The following is a 23,705-nucleotide window of genomic DNA, read 5'->3' as shown; positions in this document are numbered from 1 at the left end:
CAATTCTTCCAATGAATATTCAGAGTTGATTTCCTTCAGGATTGACTGGTTTGATTTCTTTGCTGTCCAAGGGACTCTCAAGAGTCTTCTGCAACACCACAGTTCAAGAGCATCAGTTCTTCGGCACTCAGCCTTCCAACTCTCACATCCATACATGACTACTGGAAAAACCATAGCCTTGACTAGACAGACCTTTGTCAGCAAAGTAATGTCTCTGCTTTTTAATATGCTGTCTAGGTTGTCATAGTTTTTCTTCTAAGAAGTAAGCATCTTTTAATTTCATGGTTGCAGTCACCATTTGTAGTGATTTTGGAGCCAAAGAAGATAAAGTCTGTCACTGTTTCCATTGCTTCCCCTTCTATTTGCCATGAAGTGGTGGGACCAGATCCATGATCTTAGTTTTTTGGATGTTGACTTTAAAGCCAGCTTTTTCACTCTCCTCTTTCACCTTCATCAAGAGATTCTTTAGTTCCTCTTCACTTTCTGCCATAAGGGTGGTGTCATCTGCATATTTGAGGTTATTGATATTTCTCCCGGCAATCTTGATTCCAGCTTGTGCTTCATCCAGTCTGGCATTTCGCATGATGTACTCTGCATATAAGTTAAATATGCAGGATGACAATATATAGGTTTGACATACTCCTTTCCCAATTTGGAACCAGTCTGTTGTTCCATGTCTGGTTCTAATTGTTGCTCCTTGACCTGCTTATGAGTTTCCCAGGAAGCAAGTAGAGTGGTCTGGTATTCCCATCGCTTAAAGAATTTTCCAGTTTGTTGTGATCCACACCGTTGAAGGCTTTGACATAGTCATTGAAGCATTAAGTAGATGTTTTTCTGGAATTCTCTTGCTTTTTCTATGATCCAACTGATATTGGCAATTTGATCTCTGATCCCTCTGCCTTTTCTAAATCCAGCTTAAACATCTGGAAGTTCTTGGTTCACATACTGTTGAAGTTTGGCTTGGAGAATTTTGAGCATTACTTTGTTAACATGTGAAGTGAGTTGCAATTGTACGGTAGTTTGGACATTCTTTGGCATTGCCCTTCTTTGGAATTGGAATGAAAACTGACCTTTTCCAGTCCTGTGGCCACTGCTGAGTTTTCCAAATTTGCTGGCATATTGAGTGCAGCACTTTCACAGCATCATCTTTTAGGATTTGAAATAGCTCAGCTGGAATTCTGTTACCTCCACTAGCCTTGTTCGTAGTGATGCTTCCAAAGGCCCACTTGACTTCACACTCCAGGATGTCTTGATCTAGGTGAGTGACCACACCATGGGCTAGAGTCTTCTATTTGCAATCACATGGTACAGTATTGCCAGATATCGATCCCAAGCAAGTTATTTCATCTGACTAAGCTCTTTTTTAAAATGAATTATTTGTTTATTTATTTTTGGCTGTGCTGGGTCTTCGTTGCTGAGTGGGCTTTTCTCCAGTTGTGGCGAGTGGGGGCTACTCTCTTACTGTGGTGTACAGGCTTCTCATTGCAGTGACTTCTCTTGTTGTGGAAACCAGGCTCTAGGGCATGCAGGCTTCTGTAGTTACAGTTCCCGGGCTCTAGAGCACGGGCTTAGTTGCTCTGCGGCATGTGAGATCGTCCCAGATCAGATATCGAACCTGTGTCCCCTGCATTGGCAGGTGGATTCTTTATCACTGAGCCACCAGGGAAGCCCTCATTGAATGATTTATTGATAGTTCAATAGCAGTATCAATAGTTCTGTATCGATCAGTTTCTTTATCAGTAAAATGACATAATCGTAGTTCCTATCTGCTAGCGTTCTTTTTATTCATTCTTTCATTCATTTGGCTGCATTGGGCCTTAGTTGCAGCACGCGGGATCTTTAGTTGTGAGATCTAGTTCCCTGACCTGCGATCAAACCCGGGCCCCCAGTGTTAGGAATATGGAGTCTTAGCCACTGGAAAACCAGGAAAGTCTGCTGGTAGTGTTCTTGTAAGGATGAAAAGGAAACATCCAAGGCCCATGGGTGCAGTACAGGAGGAAGATGGGTGATGTTATAAAAGCATAACAGGAAGCATCCTCGAGGTGATGGAGCTGTTTTGTACCTTCACTGTGGTGGTGAGTCCATAGACCTACACAGGGGATGAAATTGTATACAAGCAAATACACCAGTCATACTGTCCATGGGGTTCTCTCCAGGCAACAACACTGGCGTGGGTTGCCATTCCCTTCTCCAGGGGACCACGCTTTGTCAGAACTCTTCACCATGACCAGTCCTGCACAGCATGGCTCATAGCTTCATTGAGTTACGCAAGCCCCTTCACCACTGTCAATAACCTGGTTTTGATTCTGTACTTTAGTTTTACCAGATGTCACCATTGAGGGAAACAAGGTAAGGGGTACAGAGGCTTCTCTGCATATTTCTCCCCCCACCTCTGTATTATTTCTTAACAATTGCATGTGAATCTCCAATGACCTTAATAAAAATTTCAGTTGCCAAAAAAATGAAAGAAAAAGGCTTTAGCTGTGCTTTCGTAGCCTGTGGGCCATGTTAACCAGAATCGCTTATACTAGAAACAGTGGTACCCCTTTAGGCACAAGCCAAGTGCTCAGTCATGGTCCCTGAGGTCACCTGCCCACAGCTGGGCCCATTCAGGAAGCCTCAGGTGAGGCCGAGAAGGGAGGCCCCTCACCACTCGCTGCCGTCCGAGAATGCGTCCAATGTGGAGGTGGGACAGGATGTGAGTCTCCTCAGATGGTGCCGCGGTTGGCTGTCCCTATTGGGCTGGGTTTTGATTTAGAGCTGCCAAGAGACGCCCAGCCCCTCGGCCTCTCCCCTCCTCCAAAACCAGACCCTCCAATGGTCCACAGCGTGTTCCGAACCTCACACCCAGCCAAGAACATGCGGGACATTCCAGAAGCCACCATCCACTCCTGAGTCCCCGAGGCTGTGTCGGGACCAGGGCCAGGGCCTCTCCTTGCCCACCCCTGGGAGCAGCAGACCGCTGGCACATTAGAGATGGATTTTAATTTTATTTTAACAAAATAGCTGTCTCCGCTGGAAGAATCATCAAGCGCCAAATAAGGACCCATCTTGAGTGGAATCACGTTGAACAGACCTCCGTGCTGTCATTGATTTTCCAGGAAGAAAAAAATTGCCTCTGGCTACTAAACCGAATTAGTAGTCACTGATGACCAATTATTTTAGCCCGCTGTGAACGGAGAGCCGCACTAAAATCCAGTTTGTCAGACCCAAGGCTCCCTTCTCAAACACCTTTCAACAAATGTGTACCTCGTGTCCCTCAGAAGCTTCCTACAGCTTCCTCCCTTCCGCCAACTTCTCCAGCTCCGCAAAGTTTTAATGAGCTGCGAAGATGAAGATGGGTTTGCCATGAAAGGGGCCCCCTCTAATCCACCAGAGCCCTCCTTGGCAGAGAGGAGCCACGCCGGCAAATCAGAGCTGTCAGCCCTCTCCCCCTCCACGCACAAAGTGTCAATCTAATGTTTGTGAATGATAATTTCCATCCCCCTTGCTCGTCCCCGGGTGCCTCCGCGGGAGATCAACCCCTGGTCTGGGGGTTATCAGTCGTGAGGTAGTAGCGGAAGATGGACCGGATGCAACTAATTTGAGGTTTCTCCCTACCCCGAGTAGCTGCTGATTTCATTTCATTTTATTCCCCATTTTCCACTCGACCAGACTGAGTTTTGACACGGTTTTGTTGTCAGCGGGAACGTCAGGGTGGCGAGGATCTTTTCCAAGGGGGTCCTGCCAGTTTATCAGCAAATAATTTGTCGAAGCCCTTGGCAGTGTCCTCGCTGGCATGGATCACTTGGAGCCTAAGTGTCACAACCCGGGGTCTTCAGAGCTGGGGGAGGCCGGATGGGGCGCTGGCTCCGCCGCTGGGCCGCCCCGTGTCCGTGAGCAAACCTCGGGCCAGGCACTTGATTTCTCTGCATGTCATTTTCCACACCTGAAGGCAGGCATGTTAACCCTCCCTTTCAAGGTTATGGAAGAAGGGAAGAAGCAGGGGGACTGCAGTTGGAGTGCAGCCAGCGGGCTTGGTGTAGTAAGTGCTCATCAAAAACTGGGAGGCCGTTTTGAATGCCTGTTACTCTCCGATGTCCATCAGGCCACTCTAGGGCTGCGAAGCACGCTGCCAGCCAGGCCCGATCCCTTGTCTTTGTTCACACCGAGCCCTCTCTCTGGAGCCTCCTTACTCTATTTCTCCACCCAGTCACCTCCTGCTCATCCCTAAAGACCCACCGAAAAGCTCAAAGGAGACTTTCCTGGTTCCATGTTCGTGCATGCTACATTGCTTTTGTTGTGTCTGACTCTTTGAGACCCTAAAGATTGTAGCCCGCCAGGCTCCCTCTGTCCATGGGATTCTCCAGGCAAGAATACTGGAGTGGGTTGCTGTTTCCTTCTCCAGGGGATCGAACCCACATCTCTTATGTCTCCTGCATTGGCAGGCGGGTTCTTTACCACTAGCGCCACCTGAGAAGCCCTCCATGTTCCATGCCCTTGCTCAATTAACCATTCTCTCCTCTGAGCTCCTATGGCCGTGTGTACACTGGCAATTAGCTCTCTGCTCTGCAGGGGGAAAGAGCTGCAAGGTGGATACGCTCATGGACCTCCCAGGCAAATGCAACATGTCATCCAGTGGCTGCGTGGTCTTGGGCAAGACAGTGAACTTCTCTGGGCCTCAGATTTGTCCTCTGTGAAAAGAGGGTATTAGTATCTGTTGCTAGAGATATTGTCTTAACGGTACAGGAAGCAGACAGAAGTGTGAGCAGTGGTGGATCTCGGCACTTCTGCGGCAGGCCCTGAAATCCCAGGGTGCAGAGAGCATGTCCCCACATCTCACAGAGCCTGGCCCATCACGAGGAGCTGGTTAGTGCTCCTGGGTCTGCCAGGTGGATGGACGGACAAGCGAGTAAGTGAGCACAGAGTCGAGGTCTCATTCACAAGGTGTGTAGCCCTCCTGCTATATCTTTTCTCCCCCTGAAATGGCCTTGGATCCTCAAATCCTATTCCCTTCCTTTCTACAAATTCACTCTGCCACCCCTGGCAACTGCGCCAAAGTGTGACTGTCACCATGCTCTCTCCCCTTGCTCAGAAACCATCCATAGCTCCCTAGTGCTTTGGCAAAGACTTTCTGTGATGACTCCTACTTTCTCAGCCTTCTTAGTTTTTGCTTTTAAAACAATTTTGAAAGTGAAAGTGTTAGTCACTCAGTCTTGTCCGACTCTCTGTGACCCTGTGGACTGTAGCCTGTCAGGCTACATGGAATTCTATCCATGGAATTCTACAGGCAAGGATAAAGCAGTGGGTTACCATTCCCCTTCTCCAGGGGATCTTCTCAACCCAGGGACTGAACCAGGGTCTCCTGCACTGCAAGCGGATTCTTTACCATCTGAGCCACCAGGGAAGATTCCAACAGCTTTTCAGTTCAGTTCAGTCGCTCAGTTGTGTCCAACTCCTTGCAACCCCATGGACTGCAGCATGCCAGGCTTCCCTGTCCATCACCAACTCCCAGAGCTTGCTCAAACCCATGTCCATTGACTCAGTGATGCCATCCAACCATCTCATCCTTTGTTGTCCTCCTCCTGCCTTCAATCTCTCCCAGCCTCAGGGTCTTTTCCAATGAGTCAGTTCTTCGCAACTTTATTGAGGTACAATTTACAGATAATGATGTGGTCCATGTTTAATCTGATGAATCTTGACAAGTTTATACAGCTGGGCACCCAGTGAAGCCATAGCATGTTTCCATCATCCCAGAACCCCCTCCCCCACCACGTCCCTTTGTGGCCAGTCCCTTCCCCCGCCTCCAGGAGGACCCCTGCCCTGACCAAGCTCCCCAGCGCTGGTGTGGACCTGCTCTGATTCCTTTCGCCCTCCCTCTGCTGGCCCAGGAGTCTCTCCACAGATGCTTATTCATGGCCAGCCTGCTCCTTCTCTCTCTCTGGGCTCCAAATTGCCTCTAAGTGGCCCCCAGTCTCCATCCCCAAGCCTCCAGTACACTGGGGGACCCTCCAGTATCTCATGTGAGAAATGAAGTATTTCCTGCCGTATCAGTAAACAAGGATGTCACAGTCACCAGCAATTGCAGCTCCAATACGAGCTCCTGAGCCCCAAGGGCACTCAGAAAGGAGAAGAATCCCTGCCATCTGCCAGCCATTGGACTGCAGCCACTCCCTATGGTGAGCCTCAGGGAAGATCAGGATGTGAAAAACGCAGGATGCTGGCCCCGATAGCTGAGATGCATATGAAAGGAATGATTTCAGTAAGCACAGACTCTTGCATCTTCCCATACATAGAAAAGCACTAAATTCCTTAACTTGAGATGTCTATTTCCTTTAATTAACAATAATGTTTTGATGTTCAGATTGCCTGTCCTTTGTTTAAAAACTCCTGTATAACCTGGTTCCTCCCCTCGCCTCTTAGGAGCAGTTCTCTCAGGGTTACTTGAGATACTGTCTCCAGGGCTTGAAGTCCTAAAATTTCCCACCAAATAAAATGTAACTCTCAGCTTTTAGGTTGTGGCTATTTTTTTAAGTCACCACATGGAAGACTGAATCACTTTCGAATGTGCTTCTAAAGATTCATAGTGAACGGGTCTGAGGGTCCCGGGTTTCCGTGGTTGACTGGGCTCTCAGGGGACCCATGTTCAGCCTCCTCCTCTGCTTCATGGGTCCCCTAATTCATCCCTGGGATGGGGCCTCTTCCCCTGTATCACCCCTCCTGACTGTGCCCTTTGTTCTTGGAGGGTGGGGAGGAACTACCACTGCTGCCCCTTTCCAGAGCCAGGATCCACTCTGACATGCCGGCTTCAATACCTGAGCCCCTGAGACAGAGGAGGAGAGGAATAAAGAGGTCCATGGCGGGGCCTCAGCACCTGGACCCCTTCTGCAGGACTCAGGCCACCCTTGCCCCATCACTGGGCTCCCCAAGGAAAAGCTCATTTCTGCCACAGACCTCCCTCTTGGGCGCTGCAGTTGAGGAGGTCAGTATCTCAGGAAGATGGTCTTTAAAGGCTTCTGGGGCCACTCAGCATTTTTACAAAGTACAGACTGTCCTGGCCTGGAGGCACAGTGAACAATCCAGCCACAGTCCTTGCCACACGGGGCTCAGAGCTTAATCAGAAAGGCAGACACTGAATCCATCCTTTGATCACTGAAAATATTTAAAAAAAAAAACCAAAAAAAAACCTTTCCCAAGTGCAAAGAGCAGCTGGGAAAGCAAAGTTGGCAATGCTAAGGGAGGTCTTGGAGAGGGACCTGGGGGTAGGGGTGGGTGTCTCGTTGAGACCAACACCCGAAGGATGGGATAGAGTGACTGGGGGAAGGTGGGGAGGCTCCTGGGGGGACATGGGTGCAGAGATGGCCCCCCAAGGCCAGGGCCTTGGAAGACTGAGCCCAACACCCTAAAGGGCAAAGGGAAGCCAGGTCAGGTGCTGAGGGAGAGAGCAGCAGACTCACGTAGTTGGAAAGGCCTCAGTTCCTGTGTGGAGGGGAGGGTCTGGGGTCCTGGCAAGAGTGTAGCCAGGCCCCTGGATTTGGCCTCTATCTGCAGTCAGCTAGCCGGCAGCCCTGTGAGCCTGTTTGGAAGTGGGTTCTCATTCTCTTGGCTAAAGACAGTGTAGCCTGAGGGGTGTGGGTGGGGGTGTGGGTGGTGGGGTGCATGTGGGTGTGGGTGTGGGTGTGGGTGTGGGTGTGTAGGTGTGGGTGTGGGGGTGTGGGGGTGTGGGGTGTGGGGGTGGGGGTGGGTGGGTGTGGGGGTGTGGGGGTGGGTGTGGGTGTGGGTGTGGGTTTGGGTGTGGGTGTGGGTGTGGGTGTGGGTGTGGGTGGGGTGTGGGTGTGGGTGTGGGTGGGGGTGTGGGTGTGGGTGTGGGTGGGGGTGTGGGTGGGGGTTTGGGTGTGGGTGTGGGTGGGGGTGTGGGTGTGGGTGGGGGTTTGGGTGAGGGTGGGGAGTGGGTGTGGGTGGGGGTGTGGTGTGGGTGTGGGTGTGGGTGTGGGTTTGGGTGTGGGTGGGGTGTGGGTGTGGGTGTGGGTGTGGGTGTGGGTTTGGGTGAGGGTGGGGAGTGGGTGTGGGTGGGGGTGTGGTGTGGGTGTGGGTGGGGGTGTGGGTGTGGGTGTGGGTGTGGGTTTGGGTGTGGGTGGGGTGTGGGTGTGGGTGTGGGTGTGGGTGGGGGTGTGGGTGGGGGTGGGGGTCCAGGCTAGGCTGCCGAGTGTGCTGTGTGACCCTGGGCCAGCCATTTCACCTCTCTGGGCTTCAGCCTCCCCACTCCCACCTTTCCCATCTAATTTAGTGAGGATAAATAATTGAGATCTTCTGAGTGAACCCTTCCAAGCTCCTCAAAAGAAAGCTGCGGTTCAGATGGCTGTAATTGTGACCACAGGGGCTCTCGGCCTGTGGCAAAAATCATTCATTCTGGGGTGGAAAAAACGTCTTTTTTATTGTAAAGAACTATGTTTATTTTAAAACAAAAACCACAACCCTGAACATGTTTTAAGGTAGCAGCAAAAGAAAAAAAAATAGTTGCAGAAGAAAATAAGAAAAATGGCTCCTAAAGGTGCATCCGCCCTGGACTTCCCTGGTGGTACAGTGGATAGGAGTCTGCCTGCCAACACAGGAGACATGGGTTTGATCCCTGTGTTGGGAAGATCCCCTGGAGAAGAAAATTGCAGCCCACTCCAGTACTCTTGCCTGGAAAACCCCATGGACGGAGGAGCCTAGTAGGCTACAGTCCCTGGGGTCGCAAAGAGCCGGACACGACTGCTCTGCTCGACTTCACTTTCACTTTTCAAGGAGACTGGGAGGAGGAGCCCCCTTGCCCCACCCACTGTGTCTGCCCGCCTCCCCAGCACCATCCCCTGCGGCCTTCCTTCCTGTCCTTCACCATCCTTCACGCCTGCGTTCATCCACTTGCACAAGTATGGCCCTTTCTCCCCAGCTTCTTCTTTTATCCTTGACGTAGGTCTTGGAGATCTTTCTGAGTCGTTACTCGTACGGCCACTTCATTCTTTCTGGCAGCTTCATAATATTTCCTGATAAATGTGAACAAGCTGGGGGGCAAGGGACTTCCAAACGTGAGCGTCCTCGCCCTGTTCACACCTGCTCTGAGGGTCAGCTGCTTTCCCAGCCCCTTTCCTGGGTGAAGTCTCAGGCCATCCGTGGCTTTTCTGCTCACTTGCAATTACAAAAGGCCATCTCAGTGCACTGGGTAATAGGTCTGACCTAGTGTAATCCTCGCATCGCAGCTTCCAGCTGCACTGGGACAGTCTCTTTCCTCCCCGCCTTGGAGGCTCAGCGGGAAGGGGCCGGGGGTGAGCTGCCCTCTGGGACCCCTCCTTGGCTCCCCACTCCTCGTCTCCAGCGTGGGTGGAGGGCGTTACAGGAGGGCCTTCTGGTGTTAGTATATTGCCCAATGTGATCTAGTAATATTTCACTTAGTATTCGTTCTCATTTTTTTTTAGTTCAAGCATAACTTAATTTCATTTCTTTAGGCTCTTTTTTTCTTTTTTAAGTTGGAGTATATCTGCTTTACAATGCTGTGTTAGTCTCTAGCTGACGGCAGAAAGAATCAGCTATACATATACACATATCCCGGCTTTCCTGGTGGTTCAGTGGTAAAGAATTCACCGGCAATGCAGGAGCTGCAGGAAACGCAGGTTCGATCCCTGAGTCAGGAAGATCCCCTGGAGGATGGCTTGGCAACCCACTCCAGTGTTCTTGCCTGGAGAAGCCCATGGACAGAGGAGCTGGTGTACTACAGCCCATAGGGTTGCAAAGAGTCAGACGTGACCGAAGTGACACAGCACGCACATACATATGTCCCCTCTTTCTTGGATTTCCTTTCCGTCGAGGTCACCACAGAGCTAAATGGGTTCCCTGCGCTATATAGTAGGTTATCTATGTTATACCTAGCAGTGCATATATGTCAGTCCCAGACTCCTAAGTTCATCACACCCTCAAGTAGTCTTTCATTTGCTCTTCTAACTGATACTGACCAAGACATTTTCCTTCTCTTGATCTGGGATCATAGCATGATGTGGGAAGCTTTTTTATAAAAACTTCTGGAAAGCCCTGTAATACTATTCTCAGCAAGGCTAGGAGGTCACACACGTGAACATACCTTGGTCTGGTACCCGTGGCTCTATTAACATTTTATATATGCACTTCAGTCAACTTTGATCTTTTATATTTTCCTGGACAAATCACCTATTTTGTTTTGGTTTCACACTATTAGCATAAAGTTTTACCCAATACCCTCTTATAATTAAAAGAAACATTTTACCTTCACACAAGGGCAGCTCCATGTTTCCTGGGACCAGGAACTTATTCATATTTGGGGATTCTCTTTAAGAAAAAAAGTTCAGAATCCTGAATACAAATTTAGGCATAAAACTGAATACTTAATTAGAATGAGAAAAAGAATCAGAACAAATTAAAATTTTAAATAAGCTGACAAATATCATAAGCCACAAAATCCAAAAAAATAACACATTTTTAAAAAATTAATTGCCTGCCACACCCTATATTCATTTTCCCCCTACATTTATTTGCTCCGAACTCTTTGATCACCTCTTTGTATGACAGTAATATTGTAATATTTTTTCTATAAAGTAGAAAGCTAGTTCATGCATGCCCGATTGCATTTTGAGAAAACATTTTACATGGAAATAATTTAAATCCACAAGAATTTGTAAAAATAGTACAGAGAGATCCTGTTTACTCTTCACCCTGTTATCCCCTATGATAAAATCCTATGTAACTATAGTGCAATATCAAAACTAAAAAGCTGGGACTTCCCTGATGGCCCAATGGTGAAGAATCCACCTTTTGATGCTGAGGACACAGGTTCGATTCCTGGTCTGGGAACTAAGATCCCACATGCCGCAAGGCCACTAAGCCCATGCTCCACAACTACTGAGCCCACACAGCCCTGAGCCCGTGTGCAACAACTGGAAAGTCCATGCACCACAAGAGCTCCTGCATGATGCAATGAAGATTCTAAGACCTGACACAGCCAAATTAATTACATTTGAAAAAAACATTAAAAAAAACTAAAAAACTAAAGTTGGTACAATACACAGATTTCATTCAGATTTCACCAGTTTTACGCGCAGTTTGTGTCTGCATATTTGGTGTCCATGCATTTTATCACATGTGTAGATTTGTGTTACAAATCAAGATACAGAACTGTTCTATCACCTCAAAGACACCCCTTCATGCACCTGTGTAATGACCCCTCTCCCCACCATTCCCTGATCTTTGGGGCATTCCAGGAAAGGTATGTACATGAAATCATACAGTATGTGGCCCTACGAAACTGGCATTTTTCTTGAGCATAATAGCCTTGACATCATCCAAGCTGTTGCTGTATCAATAGTCCTTTCCTTTTTTACTATCGAATAATATTCCATAGTATGGATGGACCACAGTTTATTCACCCACTGAAGGGTGTTTTGGTTGTTCCCAGTTTGGGGATATTATAAGTATTCAAGCTATGAACATTGGTGTATAGGTGTCTGTGTAGACCTAAGTTTCCATTTTTCTGGGACAAATGCCCAGGAGTACAATTGCTCGGCTCCTATGGTAAGTGTAGGTTTAGTTTTTCAAGAAACTAGCAAACCATTTTCCAGAGCAGCTATGCCACGTTTCATCCCCTCCGGCAATGTGTGAGAGGGTTAGTTTCTCCGCGTCCTCGCCGGCACTGAGCACTGGCACTGCGGGTTAGCTGCTCAGTTACGTCCAACTCTTTGCAACCCCAAGCACTGTAGCCCACCTGGCTCCTCTGTCCATGGCATTTCCCAGGCAAGAATACTGAAAGTGGGTACCCATTCCTTTCTCCAGGGGATCTTCCTGATCCAGGTATCAAACCCAGGTCTTCTGCATTGCAAGCAGATTGTTTACCGTCTGAGCCACCAGGGAAGCCCACTGTCACTACATATTTCTTATTTTAGTTGCACTAATAGGTGTGCAGTGACATGTCATCAGGCTCTTGATTTACATTTCTCCGATGGCGACGGATGTTACTATTCTTTCCTGTACTTATTTGCCATCCATATACCCTCTTGTCTCTTCATGTTTTGTCTTTTTTCTAGTACAGTCATTTGTTTGTTTTTGTTTTGTTTTGTTGTTGAGTTTTGAGAGTTTTATATATAGTCAAGGTAGGAGTCCTTTGCCAGATACATGGTTTGCAAATATTTTCTCCTAGTAATGGTTTGTTTATCTTTTCATCTTCTCAAGAGGCTCTTTCATCGAGCAAAACTTCTTAATTTAGAGGAAGTTCAATTTATGTTTTTTTTTTCTTTGCTGGATCATGCTTTTGGTGTCAAGTCTAAGAACTCATCACCTAGCCTAGCCCTAGGTCCCAAAGAGTCTCTCCTATGTTTTCTTCAAAAAGTTTCACAGTTTCACATTTAACTCCACGTTTCATTTTGAGTTAATTCTTGTATAAAGTGTGAGACTTGGGTCAGGAGGTTTTTGCTTGGTTTTGTCCATGGTGTCCGGTTGTTCCACTGCCAATTGTTAGAAAGACTGTCCTTCCTTTCCTGGATTATAATTTCCATCAATTTACTCTCAATTTTATTACAACTCACATATAGCTTAATTTACACTACCCTGACTTATGAAAAGTATATTTCCTAAAATTTTCACCTAATCTTTTTTCCTCTAATTCCCTGCTTCTCTCCCCTTCCTTTTCAACAATGCATAATCATTGAGAGTAAACCATTCCTGCTGGCAATGGTATTCAATGGCCGAGAGCAGTTATAGATCAGTGACAAATGAACAAGCGGGCTTCTGCAGGGGAGGGCACCAGGCAAGGGCCGGTGGAAGACGGACCAGTCAGGGGCAAGCCCTCTGAGGAGGTGACCCAACAGCTGAGACCCGTAGGCAAAGGAGGTGCTGAGAGTCTGAGAGGAGTTTGGGGAGGGGAGGCTTTGCCAGTCGTGGCAAGGAGTCTAGATTGAGTCTAAGAAATGGGAGGCTGCCAAGGGCATTTTAAGCAAGAGATGATGCAATACAATTTACATCCTGGGTTTTCACTATGTCCGACAAGCCTCTCCCCCTTTTTATCCAACTGAATGAGCCAGAGCAAAAATGAGCAAAACCCGCTGGACCTCCACCAGGCAGTCAGGACCGGGCTGTTGTAACTTACAAGGTTTGTCAGCTCTTCTCCTGCTCCGAGCGCCCCGCCCCTGCCTTTTTCCAGCAACAAGAACGGCTGGCTGAAACAGGACACAAAGATGGTCAGCGAGGCTGTGGGAGGGCCGGGAGGGTGGGTTTGCGGGGCTGTGGGCCGTGGAGGCTACTGGAAAGATAGCTTTTCTGTTGTGAAAAGCCTCTTGGGGTAGATCTTGTGAGATTACGCATCTCGTGTCATTAGAAAGCACCGCTATAAATTAGGCTGCTCAGAAGCACAGGGTGTGTAATAATTAAGTAATAAAAGTCGCCACAGGGGTAAAGGAACCAGAAAACAAAGAGCCACTGTTTGTAGATGCGCTGCAGGCTGCTCTGGAAAGAGACCTCTGAGCTCGAGTGGCATTTCAAAGCCGAGGAAGCACCACTCAAAAGGAGTCCCAGGTCAGCCCAGTCCCAGAGAAGTCCGCCTGGAGGGTGGGAGAGCTGGGTGTGGGCGTTTAGGGTCCAGTCCAGCTCTATGTCTGTTTCTGGGGCCACAAAATCCAATGCTTGGAGGGGCCCAGCAGGCAGTGGAGTGCAGTAGGGAAGGGAGAGGACTTGGGCTAAATGACACCTGATACTCAGCTCCAGCCAACTGTTGCCACATAGGAAGGCAGACCTACATGATCAGAACATATACATCTTCAGGACAATCTGGGAAAGCTGGGTTGTTTTTTTTTTTATGTAAAATTTCCCAATTTTTAAGGGTCAACAACAATTTCCAAGACTTTAAATACCACCGTGCAGGCCATATAAAACACAAAGCCAGGGGGTTTCCCTGGAGGTCCAGTGGTTAAAACTGCACTTCAGTGCAGGGGGCACAGGTTTGATCCCCCGTCAGGGAACTGAGATCGCACATGCTGCAGAGCGGCAAAGCCCACGTGCCGCAACTACTGAGCCCACACATCACAACTAAAGAATCCACAAGCTGCCCCAGAAGATCCCCACGTGATGCAGTGAAGATCCCACGCGCTGCAACTAAGACCCAGCACGGCCAAATAAATCAATAAAAATCGTTCCTGGTCCTATGTCTGTCACTTCCAGTGATGGTAAGATTGATCGCTTGGGTAAATTTTATGTTTCGCACATTTATCACAATAAGAACAAATGGATCCTGTGGTTCAGCTGCTGCAGCCTGAGCCGTGCATTGTAAAGTTCCCCGTCAGCCTTCTACCTAATCAGCGCTTATTACCTAAATCCATTATTTCATTAGGAGTCACAAGGTAATGATGCTCTTCCCCTCAATTCTGTCCTTCCTCCTGCATCTTATTAGCTTTGGTTCTTCTAAAAAGTACTTTCCCTCATCACCTATTAGGTTGCCTTGAGAGAGCCTCACACACAGCCCTGCCCCCACTGTTCTGGGACCTGACCCCCTCATCTGCAGGATGAGTAATAATATTAATAGTACCCACTTCACAGTGTTGTGAGGAGTGGGGTGTGCAAAATGCTCTATGCAGGGTACGTGCTCCTTGGCTGGAGACCCCTGTCAATGAGAATCAGAGCAGAGGCTAAAGGCAATAAAGACAGATTTTATTCAGCACTATTGCAAAGGGGAAAGTGAACTCAGGATAGAGCTAGGCTCAGTTCTTAATATAACACAAATGGGAATTTCTACCCAAGGAGCAGAGTGGAAGGCAAATTACTAAGAGGAGACTTCAAGGGTAGGTAGCAGATTCTTGCTAAACTGCCTTAACAGGACTCTTGGTAAAGGCAAGCCAAGATGATGAGACATCAGGGGTGGGGGGACTGACTTAGCAGGCTTCTCTGCTAAGGCTGACTTCATCCAGCCAAAGATAGGTCCTAAGGACAAGGCCTGATGGAAAGGAGGGGTCTGAGGAGTCTGTCTTAAATCTGGTCGAGGAGAGAGTCTGTCACCATATCAGGCCCAGCGCTTGATCGGTGAGCAGTAAACATTTGTTGAATGATTTGAAGAAGACACCCGTTTCTTCCACAGCTGCAGAAAGCCAGAAAGGGGTTCTCACAGCCTTGGTGAGGGCACTCTGCCCCGCAGCACTGACGGCCAGGCGGGCAGCCTCTGGGGAGAGGGGGTCTCTGGTCCTCCCCAGACCTCAAACCCATCTGACTTCTTCCCCACAGGCCTTCCACCCCCTTCTTTGATCTGCTGCAGCATCAGTACCAGCAGCTGTGGGTGCAGGAGCAAAAGGCCACCCAGAAAGCCATTAAACTGGAGAAAAAGCAAAAGGTAAACACCATGCTCACTGCAGAGTGGGTGACTGACGGGGTGGGAGGGGAGGGAAGGGGAAGGCTTGGGGAGCTGCAAGGCTTTGAGGCTGCCCCCCGGGGCATGTTTGTTGCTGGTGGGTGAGGGGGGGTGTTGACTGGGCAATCGAGTTACTCATTGCTGTGCTGAAAGGGTCTTGGTGATGATCAGGTTCAACTTTGGCTTAAGCCCCTAGAGAGGAAGGCTCTGATTTCTGCCTAAGGCCCCTCCAGTCTGTTCTCAGCGGTGGGGAGAGTCAGAAGTCAGAGACAACCACTCAGAGCAGAGGGTTGTAATAATATATTTTAAATTAACTCATTTATTCTATTTTTGGCTGCATGAGTCTCCATCGCTGCACGTGGGCGTTCTCTAGTTGCCGTGAGCAGGGTCTCCTCTTTGTTGTGGTGCATGGGCTTCTCACTGTGGGGGCTTCTCTTGTTGCTGAGCACAGACTCTAGGCACTCGGGCTTCAGTAGCTGCAGCACACAGGTTCAGTAGTTGTGACATGCGGGCTTAGTTGCTCCTTGGCATGTAAAATCTTCCCAGACCAGGGATCGAACCCATATCCCGTGCTTTGGCAGGTGGATTTTTACCCACTGTGCCACCAGGGAAGTCTCTGTAATAATATTTTAAAAGCAGTCCATGACTAGTTTATTCATTAATAGCTCAAGAAAGAGCTCACTATGGTAACCACCAGTTTCCAAGGGAGCATTACCGTTACATGCTGCTACTTCATACTGATAGCTCCAGGCCAGAGTCATGGTTTTAATTAGCAGCTATTTCACAACAATTCAGAGGGCCACAGGTCCATGGAATCCAGAGCCTCCAAGGACACATCTTCTGAATCTAGAGACAGTCTCGTAGTCAGTGCCCCGCCTTTTTCAACAGAGAACCCTGTTCAGTTCAGTTCAGTTCAGTTCAGTCGCTCGGTTGTGTCCGACTCTTTGCAACCCCATGGACTGCAGCAAGCCAGGCTTCCCTTATCCATCACCAACTCCCGGAGCTTGCTCAAACTCATGTCTATCGAGTTGGTGATGCCATCCAACCATTTCATCCTCTGCCGTCCCCTTCTCCTCCCACCTTCAATCTTTCCCAGCATCGGGGTCTTTTCCAATGAGTCAGTTCTTCACATCGGGTGGCCAAAGTATTGGCCTGTAATCAGCCACTATCAGTGGCTCCACCTCCAGTACTGGTTGGGGACTTATGCCAGCACAGGGGGTTGTGGCTTTGAGTGAATCACCACTTTGGTTGCTCTCGGTCGTGTCTGACTTTTTGCAACCCCATAGACTGTAGTACACCAGGTTTCCTCATCCTTCACTATCTCCCAGAGTTTGCTCAAACTCATGTCCATTGAGTCGATGATGTCATCCAAACTGGGGTCTCAATGCCCTTGATGGGCAAAAAAAGGGGGTCAGTTTGAATGAGGGCCCAACACATAGGTGGGGCTTCCCAGCATATAGAAGGGGGCTTCCCTGGTGGCTCAGAGGATAAAGAATCCACCTGCAATGCAGGAGACCTGAGTTTGATCTCTGGGTCGGGAAGATCTAGAGAAGGAAATGGCCACCCACTCTAATATTCTTGCCTGGAGAATTCCATGGACAGAGGAGCCTGGCAGGCTATAGTCCACGGGGTCGCAGAGTCAGACATGACTGAGTGACTAACAATTTCACAGGACATAGTAAGCACTCAAAAAGCACTTGTCAAACCAACCACAGAGTTCTCCTTTTCCAAGCTTCTCTGTGGCTGTGATGCTTTCTATCAAAGGGCTACGAATACCCAGACCCTCAAAACACCGAGGGGCTGACACACAGTCTATTAGGGTTGATGAGACAGTTGATTTACAAGGTCAGATTGCTCCCATCTTAGGAGAAACTGGTCTCTTAACAGCTCAGGATGTCTTGGGTTTTGGATGGTGATGAGCCCAAACGAAATTCTTGGAAACTGGCTTCCATTTAGTGAGCAATCGTCTAGGACCAGACACTCTGCTCAAAGCTAACTCAGCAAATCCTACAAGAACCTGTTTGTTAGGCATCGGTATCCCATTTCCTGCAGCGGAAACTGAGGTTGAGAAAGGTGAGAAGACTCACTTTCATCCTTCTAATTCTGAAGCCTGGCTCATTAAGCCCTGGCTAGGCAGCCTCTCAGCTTTGGTTCGAGATGAAGTTTCAAAGCTATTCTAGGAAGCAGAGGGGAGAGTTGATCCAAAGGGCTCGGAAGTTATCCACAGACACATTCAATAAAATTAATATAATTGATTAACAAAATAAATCAATAAAAGGGGTTCCCTGCCAGTCCAGTTGTTAGGGCTCCATGCTCCCAATGCAGGGGACCCTGGCTTGATCCCCAGTCAGGGAACTAAGATCCCAACATGCCACACGGCTCGGCCAAAAAATAAATAAATAAAATAAAGAGATGCTATCTTTTTTAAAAAGTAAAATAAAAGGGTTTGTGATAGGGTGGGGGCATCTTCGGTTAAATCCAGGTCAGCTTTCATTTGTCAGCTGCAGTGTCTGTCCTGTGTCACTCTCTCAGGCCTTTTCTGCAGTGGCCCATCCTCTTTGAGTCACTTGGGTACCAGCGTGTCGTCCAGCTCATCCACTCTGGGTGTGGGGCTCCAACTCTCCAGCTCTAGGTATAAACAGGAGCCCCCTATTTACCTGCTGACTCCCCCAGGAGGTTTTGAGTTCTGACAAGGTCACAGCTGTGAGCTAAGGTCTGACTGTGCATGGAGTTCCCCAGGGGCACACATTGAATCAGAGTCCCCCTCTGATCCTGCAACTGGGGGCCGGGGACCTTGGGTGAGTCTGCTGGGGTGACTGTGACAAAGTATGATAGACTGGGTGGCTTAAACCACAGAAATCCTGGTGGCTGGAAGTCCAAGATGGAGGTGGCAGTGTCGGTTGCCCTGGAGGCTTCTCTCCTTAGCCTGAAAACGGCCGCCTTCTTACCCCGTCCTCACAGGGCCTTTCCTGTATGGACACCCCTGGTGTTTCTTCCACTTCCTATAAGGTCATCTGTCCTATTGGATTACAGCCCCACCCTCTGATGTCACTGAGCCTTAATCACCTCCTTAAAGGCCCAGCTCCAAATACGGTCCCAACTTGGGGCTAGGGCTTCACCTTGGATTTGGAGGGGACACAGTTCAGTCCACAGCAGACCCCATGAGCTATGGGTCCCTAACCATAGGCTCGCAGCATCTGTTCATGGGTGTGGGGCGTGCCACTAAGGACGAGCTGGACCGCCTCTGTGGCTCTGAAATCCCACCCATGGAGACCTCGAGGGCTCTCCACTGAGCCCTCTAATTCCTCCTCTCAAAGGAGTCCTCCTTTCTTTTCCACAAGCAGACCATGCTGAGGATCTGCTTCCCAGAAATGGCAACAGCCCCGTCAAATCATTCATTCGTTCAGACCTGGTGGCGTCCCTGGTAACCACCAGGGCTGTGTTAGCCAAGGAGGACACATCCCTGCCCTTGAGGCAGCTGGCTTCCCGAACCCAGAGAGTTCTAGGGCCGAACCAGAAACCAAAACAGCACGCTCTCAGCACCCCATGGTCCCTCCCCGAGTCCACCTGGTCACGGGCAGGGCCAGGGGCGCAGGTGCCCTAAAATCAGACTGGGAGAAGGGCCGGAACCAGGGGGAAAGTGCCCCACGGGGCTGCCCCAGCAGGAATCCCAGCCGTGGGCCCTCAAGCCCCTTCGTCATAGCTCCGGCTTCTCCAGGAGCCGGTCACCACCGGGCCTTGGCCTGTCTCTGACCCGCAGGTGATCCTCGGGAAGCTCTACGAGACCCGGAGCAGTCAGCTGAGGAAGTACAAGCCGCCTGTGGGGCTGGACGCCCTCTGGCACATGCCTCATTTCCAGAAGGTCAGTCCCGCCTCCACCTGCCCCTTCCCGCACCCAGCAGATGCCCCCCTTCCTGTTGTTTACCTGTCCTCTAGACAGGGGCTTCTGTGGGCTTCTACCCCTCGACTGGCACAACAACAATGACAGCAACAACAGTGATGATAGCAAGAGCTAACATTTTGGAGCCCTTCCTAAGTGCCACCAGGGACTGGCCTGGCCCCAGGAAGACAGCCACACAAAGCCACGTTCCGGGCCAGACCAGTCCCAGCCGCTTGTTTGAGTTAAACTGCAATTTAGACAATGAAGGGGCCTGTGCCTTCCTGAGCCTAATGCAACCGAACAGGCTGCCAGCGAGGCCTGCCTGCCGCTCTTGATGCGGCGCCCATGTCCTGCCCAAGTGGCCGCCATCAGCAGATGTCAGCGGCCATTCGCCCCGCTGCCCATCAGTCCGGGCCGTCGCCGCACACACGGGCAGGGCCGGGTGCAGAGCAGGGGCACGGGGTGTGCCGCTGGCCGGTTACCACTCCCTGCCCGGCCTGGGCAGCATCCCTCGCCTCCCCCAGTCTCCTTCCTTTCCCTCCTGCCCCGTCTCCACACTCAGCCTCCTTTCTGGCCCCTCCTTCTGTTGCCTTTCCTCTTTCGCTCTTCTCTTTCTGATTTTCCTGACATTCGATGTCCGTGGTGGGGCACGGAGCACAGACATCCTGGGGACCCTGCCCAGGGAGGGGTGGGACCCACAGCTCCCTGGGCACAAGATACCCTGCAGGCATTCTGCTGTACAGTGCCGACCCCCAGCCCCTCTCAGCCCCTCGTCTCTGATTTAAAATCTACCTGTAGTTCCCAGGGGTTTCCCTGGTGACTCAGAGGGTAAAGAAGCCACCTGCAATGCAGGAGATCTGGATTCGATCTCTGGGTCAGGAAGATCCCTGGAGAAGGGAATGGTTACCCACTCCGGTATTCTTGCCTGGAGAATTCCACGGACCGAGGAGCCTGGCGGGCTACAGTCCAGGGGGCCGCAGAGTCAGACACGACTGAGCGACTAAGCACGCACATAGCTCCCAAGGCAATGGACAAAGGAGGGCTCAGGTGGTCTCCCCTGACCCTGTTGGAGCAAAGAAAGGGCCCCTCTCCCTGTCCAAGACCCCCAACCTGAGTAACATGGATTCCCCTGTGTCAGGAGCCCTGTCTCACCCGCAGGTACCCACACAGCCTGGCCCAGAGTAGGAGCAGAAATTCAGAAATAAATGAGTTTCTATTTCTTGTTGTTCATTCCATCAGTTGTATCCAACTCTCCACTACCCCATGGAGTGCCGCACGCCAGGCTTCCCTGTCCTTCACCATCTCCCGGAGTTTGATCAAACTTATGTCCATTGAGTCGATGATTCCATCCAACCAATCTCCTCCTCTGTCGCCCCCTTCTCCTACCTTCAATCTTTCCCAGCATCAGGGTCTTTTCCAATGAGTCTAAAAGAAGGAATTTGACTCAACTAAGCACAGGTCTCCTCTGGTCTTAAAACTGTTGTTGTAAAAACCCGTTAGGAACTCGGCCACCCACCTGTGATGCCAGCCCTCTGTTCGTGCTGAGTCATTTACATGTATTATCTCACACAGCATCCTTACTTGAGTTCTGCTGAGGACCGGCAGAGATGGTTTTCATTTTCAAGTGGCTGGGCCTGGAACCCAGGTCCCTCTAACTGCAAGGCCCGAGTTCAAAGGCACCATCCACTGTGCCATTGAAATAACAAGAAGTAGAATAAAATGCAAGTGCCCGGGCTTACAGGGTGTTTTCTCATCTTCCCTGGGGATGCTCATGGGCTCTGGAAGTTCAGCCACAGGAATCTCAGCAGGGCTGGTTCCTGGGCACCACCCAGGACAGCCTCGCAGGGGTGCCAGGAGCCCCAGGGTGCTGTCGCCACCGCTGAGACACTCAGCCCCCTCCCTGCTGGGAAATACCACAGATGAAAAGTACTTACTGAGCTCCTACTGTGTTCCAAGTGCCAGACATGCATTATCTCATAGAATGGGACAAGGGTCCCATTCTACAGATGAGGAGACTGAGGCTCAGAGAGGGGAAGGAATTGCCCTGAGAGAAAGGGGTTCCTGCCGGCTCCGGGGCCTCTTTTCTGTGTGGCTGGGCAGTGATGCCTCCTGAGGACACTATCCTTCACTTTCCAGTCCCACCCCGGCAGGTCCCCTCTTCGATACCAATGGGCTCTTTTCCACCCCTTTGAGACACTTAGCTACACTGCAACTCATTCATTAACTGGGCCACTCATTGTTCAGTGTCCATCTTCCCCAGTAAAGTGTGAGCCCACAAGGACACGTCTGTTGTGTCCTCACTGTGTCCCAGGAGCCCAGCACGGGGCCTAACACCCAGCAGTGACTAACATTGTCACTCAGTTGTGTCTGACTCTTTTGTGACCTCATGGACTACAGTCCATCAAGCTCCCTCTGTCCGCGGGATTTCCCAGGCAAGAACACTGGACTGGGTTGCCATTTCCTCCTCCAGGGGATCTTCCCCACCCAGAAACTGAACCTGGGTCTCCTACACCTCCTGCGTCAGCAGGTGGATTCTTTACCGTCGGAGCCACCAAGGAAGCCCTGACACCCAACAGGTGACCAATAAGTGTTTGTGGGAAGAATGAAGGGTCAGATGAACGAATGAATGACCAGTACAGCCCAGGAGGACAGAAGAATTGAAAAGCCTTTCACAGACCCTTCCCAACTTAAATGTCCCAGTGCCCACCAGCCCCGGCAGGGTCTGGTTGTGGCTTGAGCCGCTCCTCCCTCTGGGTGGGGAGGGGGCGCTGCTTGTTGTCGGGGCCCCAGGAGGGTCTTTGTACCTCGTGTCTGTGCTGATCTGCCTGCCCCCCTTCCCCACCCGGCCCCATTATGAAAGGAAAAGGCGCTTCCAAAAAAGTGGAATCTGTCACCGTGATGGATAACCTAAATGGACTCTCCCCGCTCGCGAACAGATGTCGACGCTGAACTCTGTCAGAAATAATTAAACACCTTTCACACGGAAAAGCAGCAGGCAGGGCGCGGGTGCTCCCCGGCTGGGTCAGTGCGGAGTGAGCTGGCTTTCCACCCACCCATCCCCATCCGGTGCCACTCGGGGCCCCTCCCGTCTGAGCCCAGAGGGACCACGGGAGGGAACAGAGCAGAAGCACCCCTCGGGGGGCTCCCTTTCCGGCCACACGGTTTCCAGCGCTACCTCCTGGGCTGTGCGGCCAGCAGTTGCCACGCGACGGCCAGTGCCCAGAGGGAAGGTCAGCCGACAGCTGGCGAGTGGCCTTTCTGCCAGGATGCTCACGACGAGCCGCCAGCCAGCCCCCGGGCCTGGGCCAGTGGCTGGCCCTCCCTGGGCCTCAGTTTCCCCACCTGGAGATGGGGTGGTGGGGCACTGGTTCTTAAGGGTCTCTTCCAACCCCAGCTTCCAGGACCAAATGGCCACATGGCAGGAGGCATGGGGCTGGTGGAGGCTGCAGACCCCAAACTGGGGTGAACTGGGACAGGTCCTCATTCTCGGGAAGGGACAAGAATTCATTGCCTCGTCCCTGAGCGGGAGGACCGCTGGGCTTGGAGCCTGCACCTTCTGTTCCTGCTGGGCGGGCTCTCTCTGCCCTCCACGAGGTGCGCTGGGGGCCAGCAGAGGGGGAAAAGGGGGCAGCATGGTATGTTTGTGTGCGCGTGACTCCAGGGTCAGCCAGACCACCAAGTGGTGACCCCGCTACTCCTGACCTGGCACGTGGCTTGACCTGTCCAAGGTCCCGGTTCCTCTTCTGTAAAATGGGCCTGTGCCTGTCGGCAGAGCTGCTGGGAGGGTTTGATGGGAACACGTGCACGATGTTTAGCAGAGCACCCGACCCTTATCAAGCTGCCAGTAAACGGCAGCTGCCACGAGGATGGTCCTGGTGATCACTCATGCAGTCCTCATTCATTCATTCACTCATTCGTTCACTCATTCATTCATTTACAAACCTTATCCCTGAGCGCCTTTGTGTCAGACCCTATTCTCAGCGCTGACAATACGCTGCCATAGGGCTGCTGGTGACGGGCAAAGAGTAAGGTGGACAGACGGGTGGTGGGGACAGGACACTGTGCAGGTGGACTGCTAGATGGGGAAATTTGGAGAAGTTCCAGCTCTGGCGTCCAATTCTCTCAGCCTGAAATGCTGGGGGGATATCAATCTGAGTGGGCAGCCCCAAGTTTGGGGGTGGGGATGACCCCCCATAACAAAACTCCAACACCATGCACGCTCCAGCTGGCCCAGCCTGTTCTCCGGCCTTTTGTGGAAACCTCCCTGGGTGTCCCCAGGCCGGGAGGGGGTCTGGCTCCCCAGGACAGCCCTCCTTGGGGCTGGTTGGGAGGCAGAATTATTAACAAGTACCCCCTCTGCTCTCAAAAGTGACCCAATCTGAACCATATATTCTCTGGTCTCCTGGTATTAAATCAAGAAAAACAGACGGTTTTATCCCCTTTTACAAAAAGACTACC

The 23,705-nt window shown here is 50.7% G+C and overlaps 1 protein-coding gene across 8 annotated transcripts in view; it reads left to right on the top strand.

Annotated features, from left to right (window-relative positions):
* The window catches only part of CFAP77 (cilia and flagella associated protein 77), a 149,290-nt gene that overhangs the window by 106,245 nt on the left and 19,340 nt on the right, over nucleotides 1–23,705 (top strand). For 2 of the 8 annotated variants that reach the window (XM_081590810.1, XM_081590807.1), the window contains exons 4-5: nucleotides 15,244–15,349; nucleotides 19,128–19,229. In XM_081590810.1, coding sequence (XP_081446936.1) covers nucleotides 15,244–15,349; nucleotides 19,128–19,229 — 208 coding nt within the window. Of the gene's footprint in view, nucleotides 1–15,243; nucleotides 15,350–19,127; nucleotides 19,234–19,303; nucleotides 20,467–20,819; nucleotides 20,981–23,705 lie in introns of those variants that run through there. The other 6 variants (XM_081590809.1, XM_081590813.1, XM_081590808.1 and 3 more) reach the window with 6 other exon arrangements.

This window comes from Giraffa tippelskirchi, chromosome 4 (assembly GCF_054371585.1).
Source record: "Giraffa tippelskirchi isolate mGirTip1 chromosome 4, T2T-mGirTip1v1.2.pri, whole genome shotgun sequence".
Taxonomy (NCBI): domain Eukaryota; kingdom Metazoa; phylum Chordata; class Mammalia; order Artiodactyla; family Giraffidae; genus Giraffa; species Giraffa tippelskirchi.
This window is presented reverse-complemented; position numbering and strand designations above follow the sequence as displayed.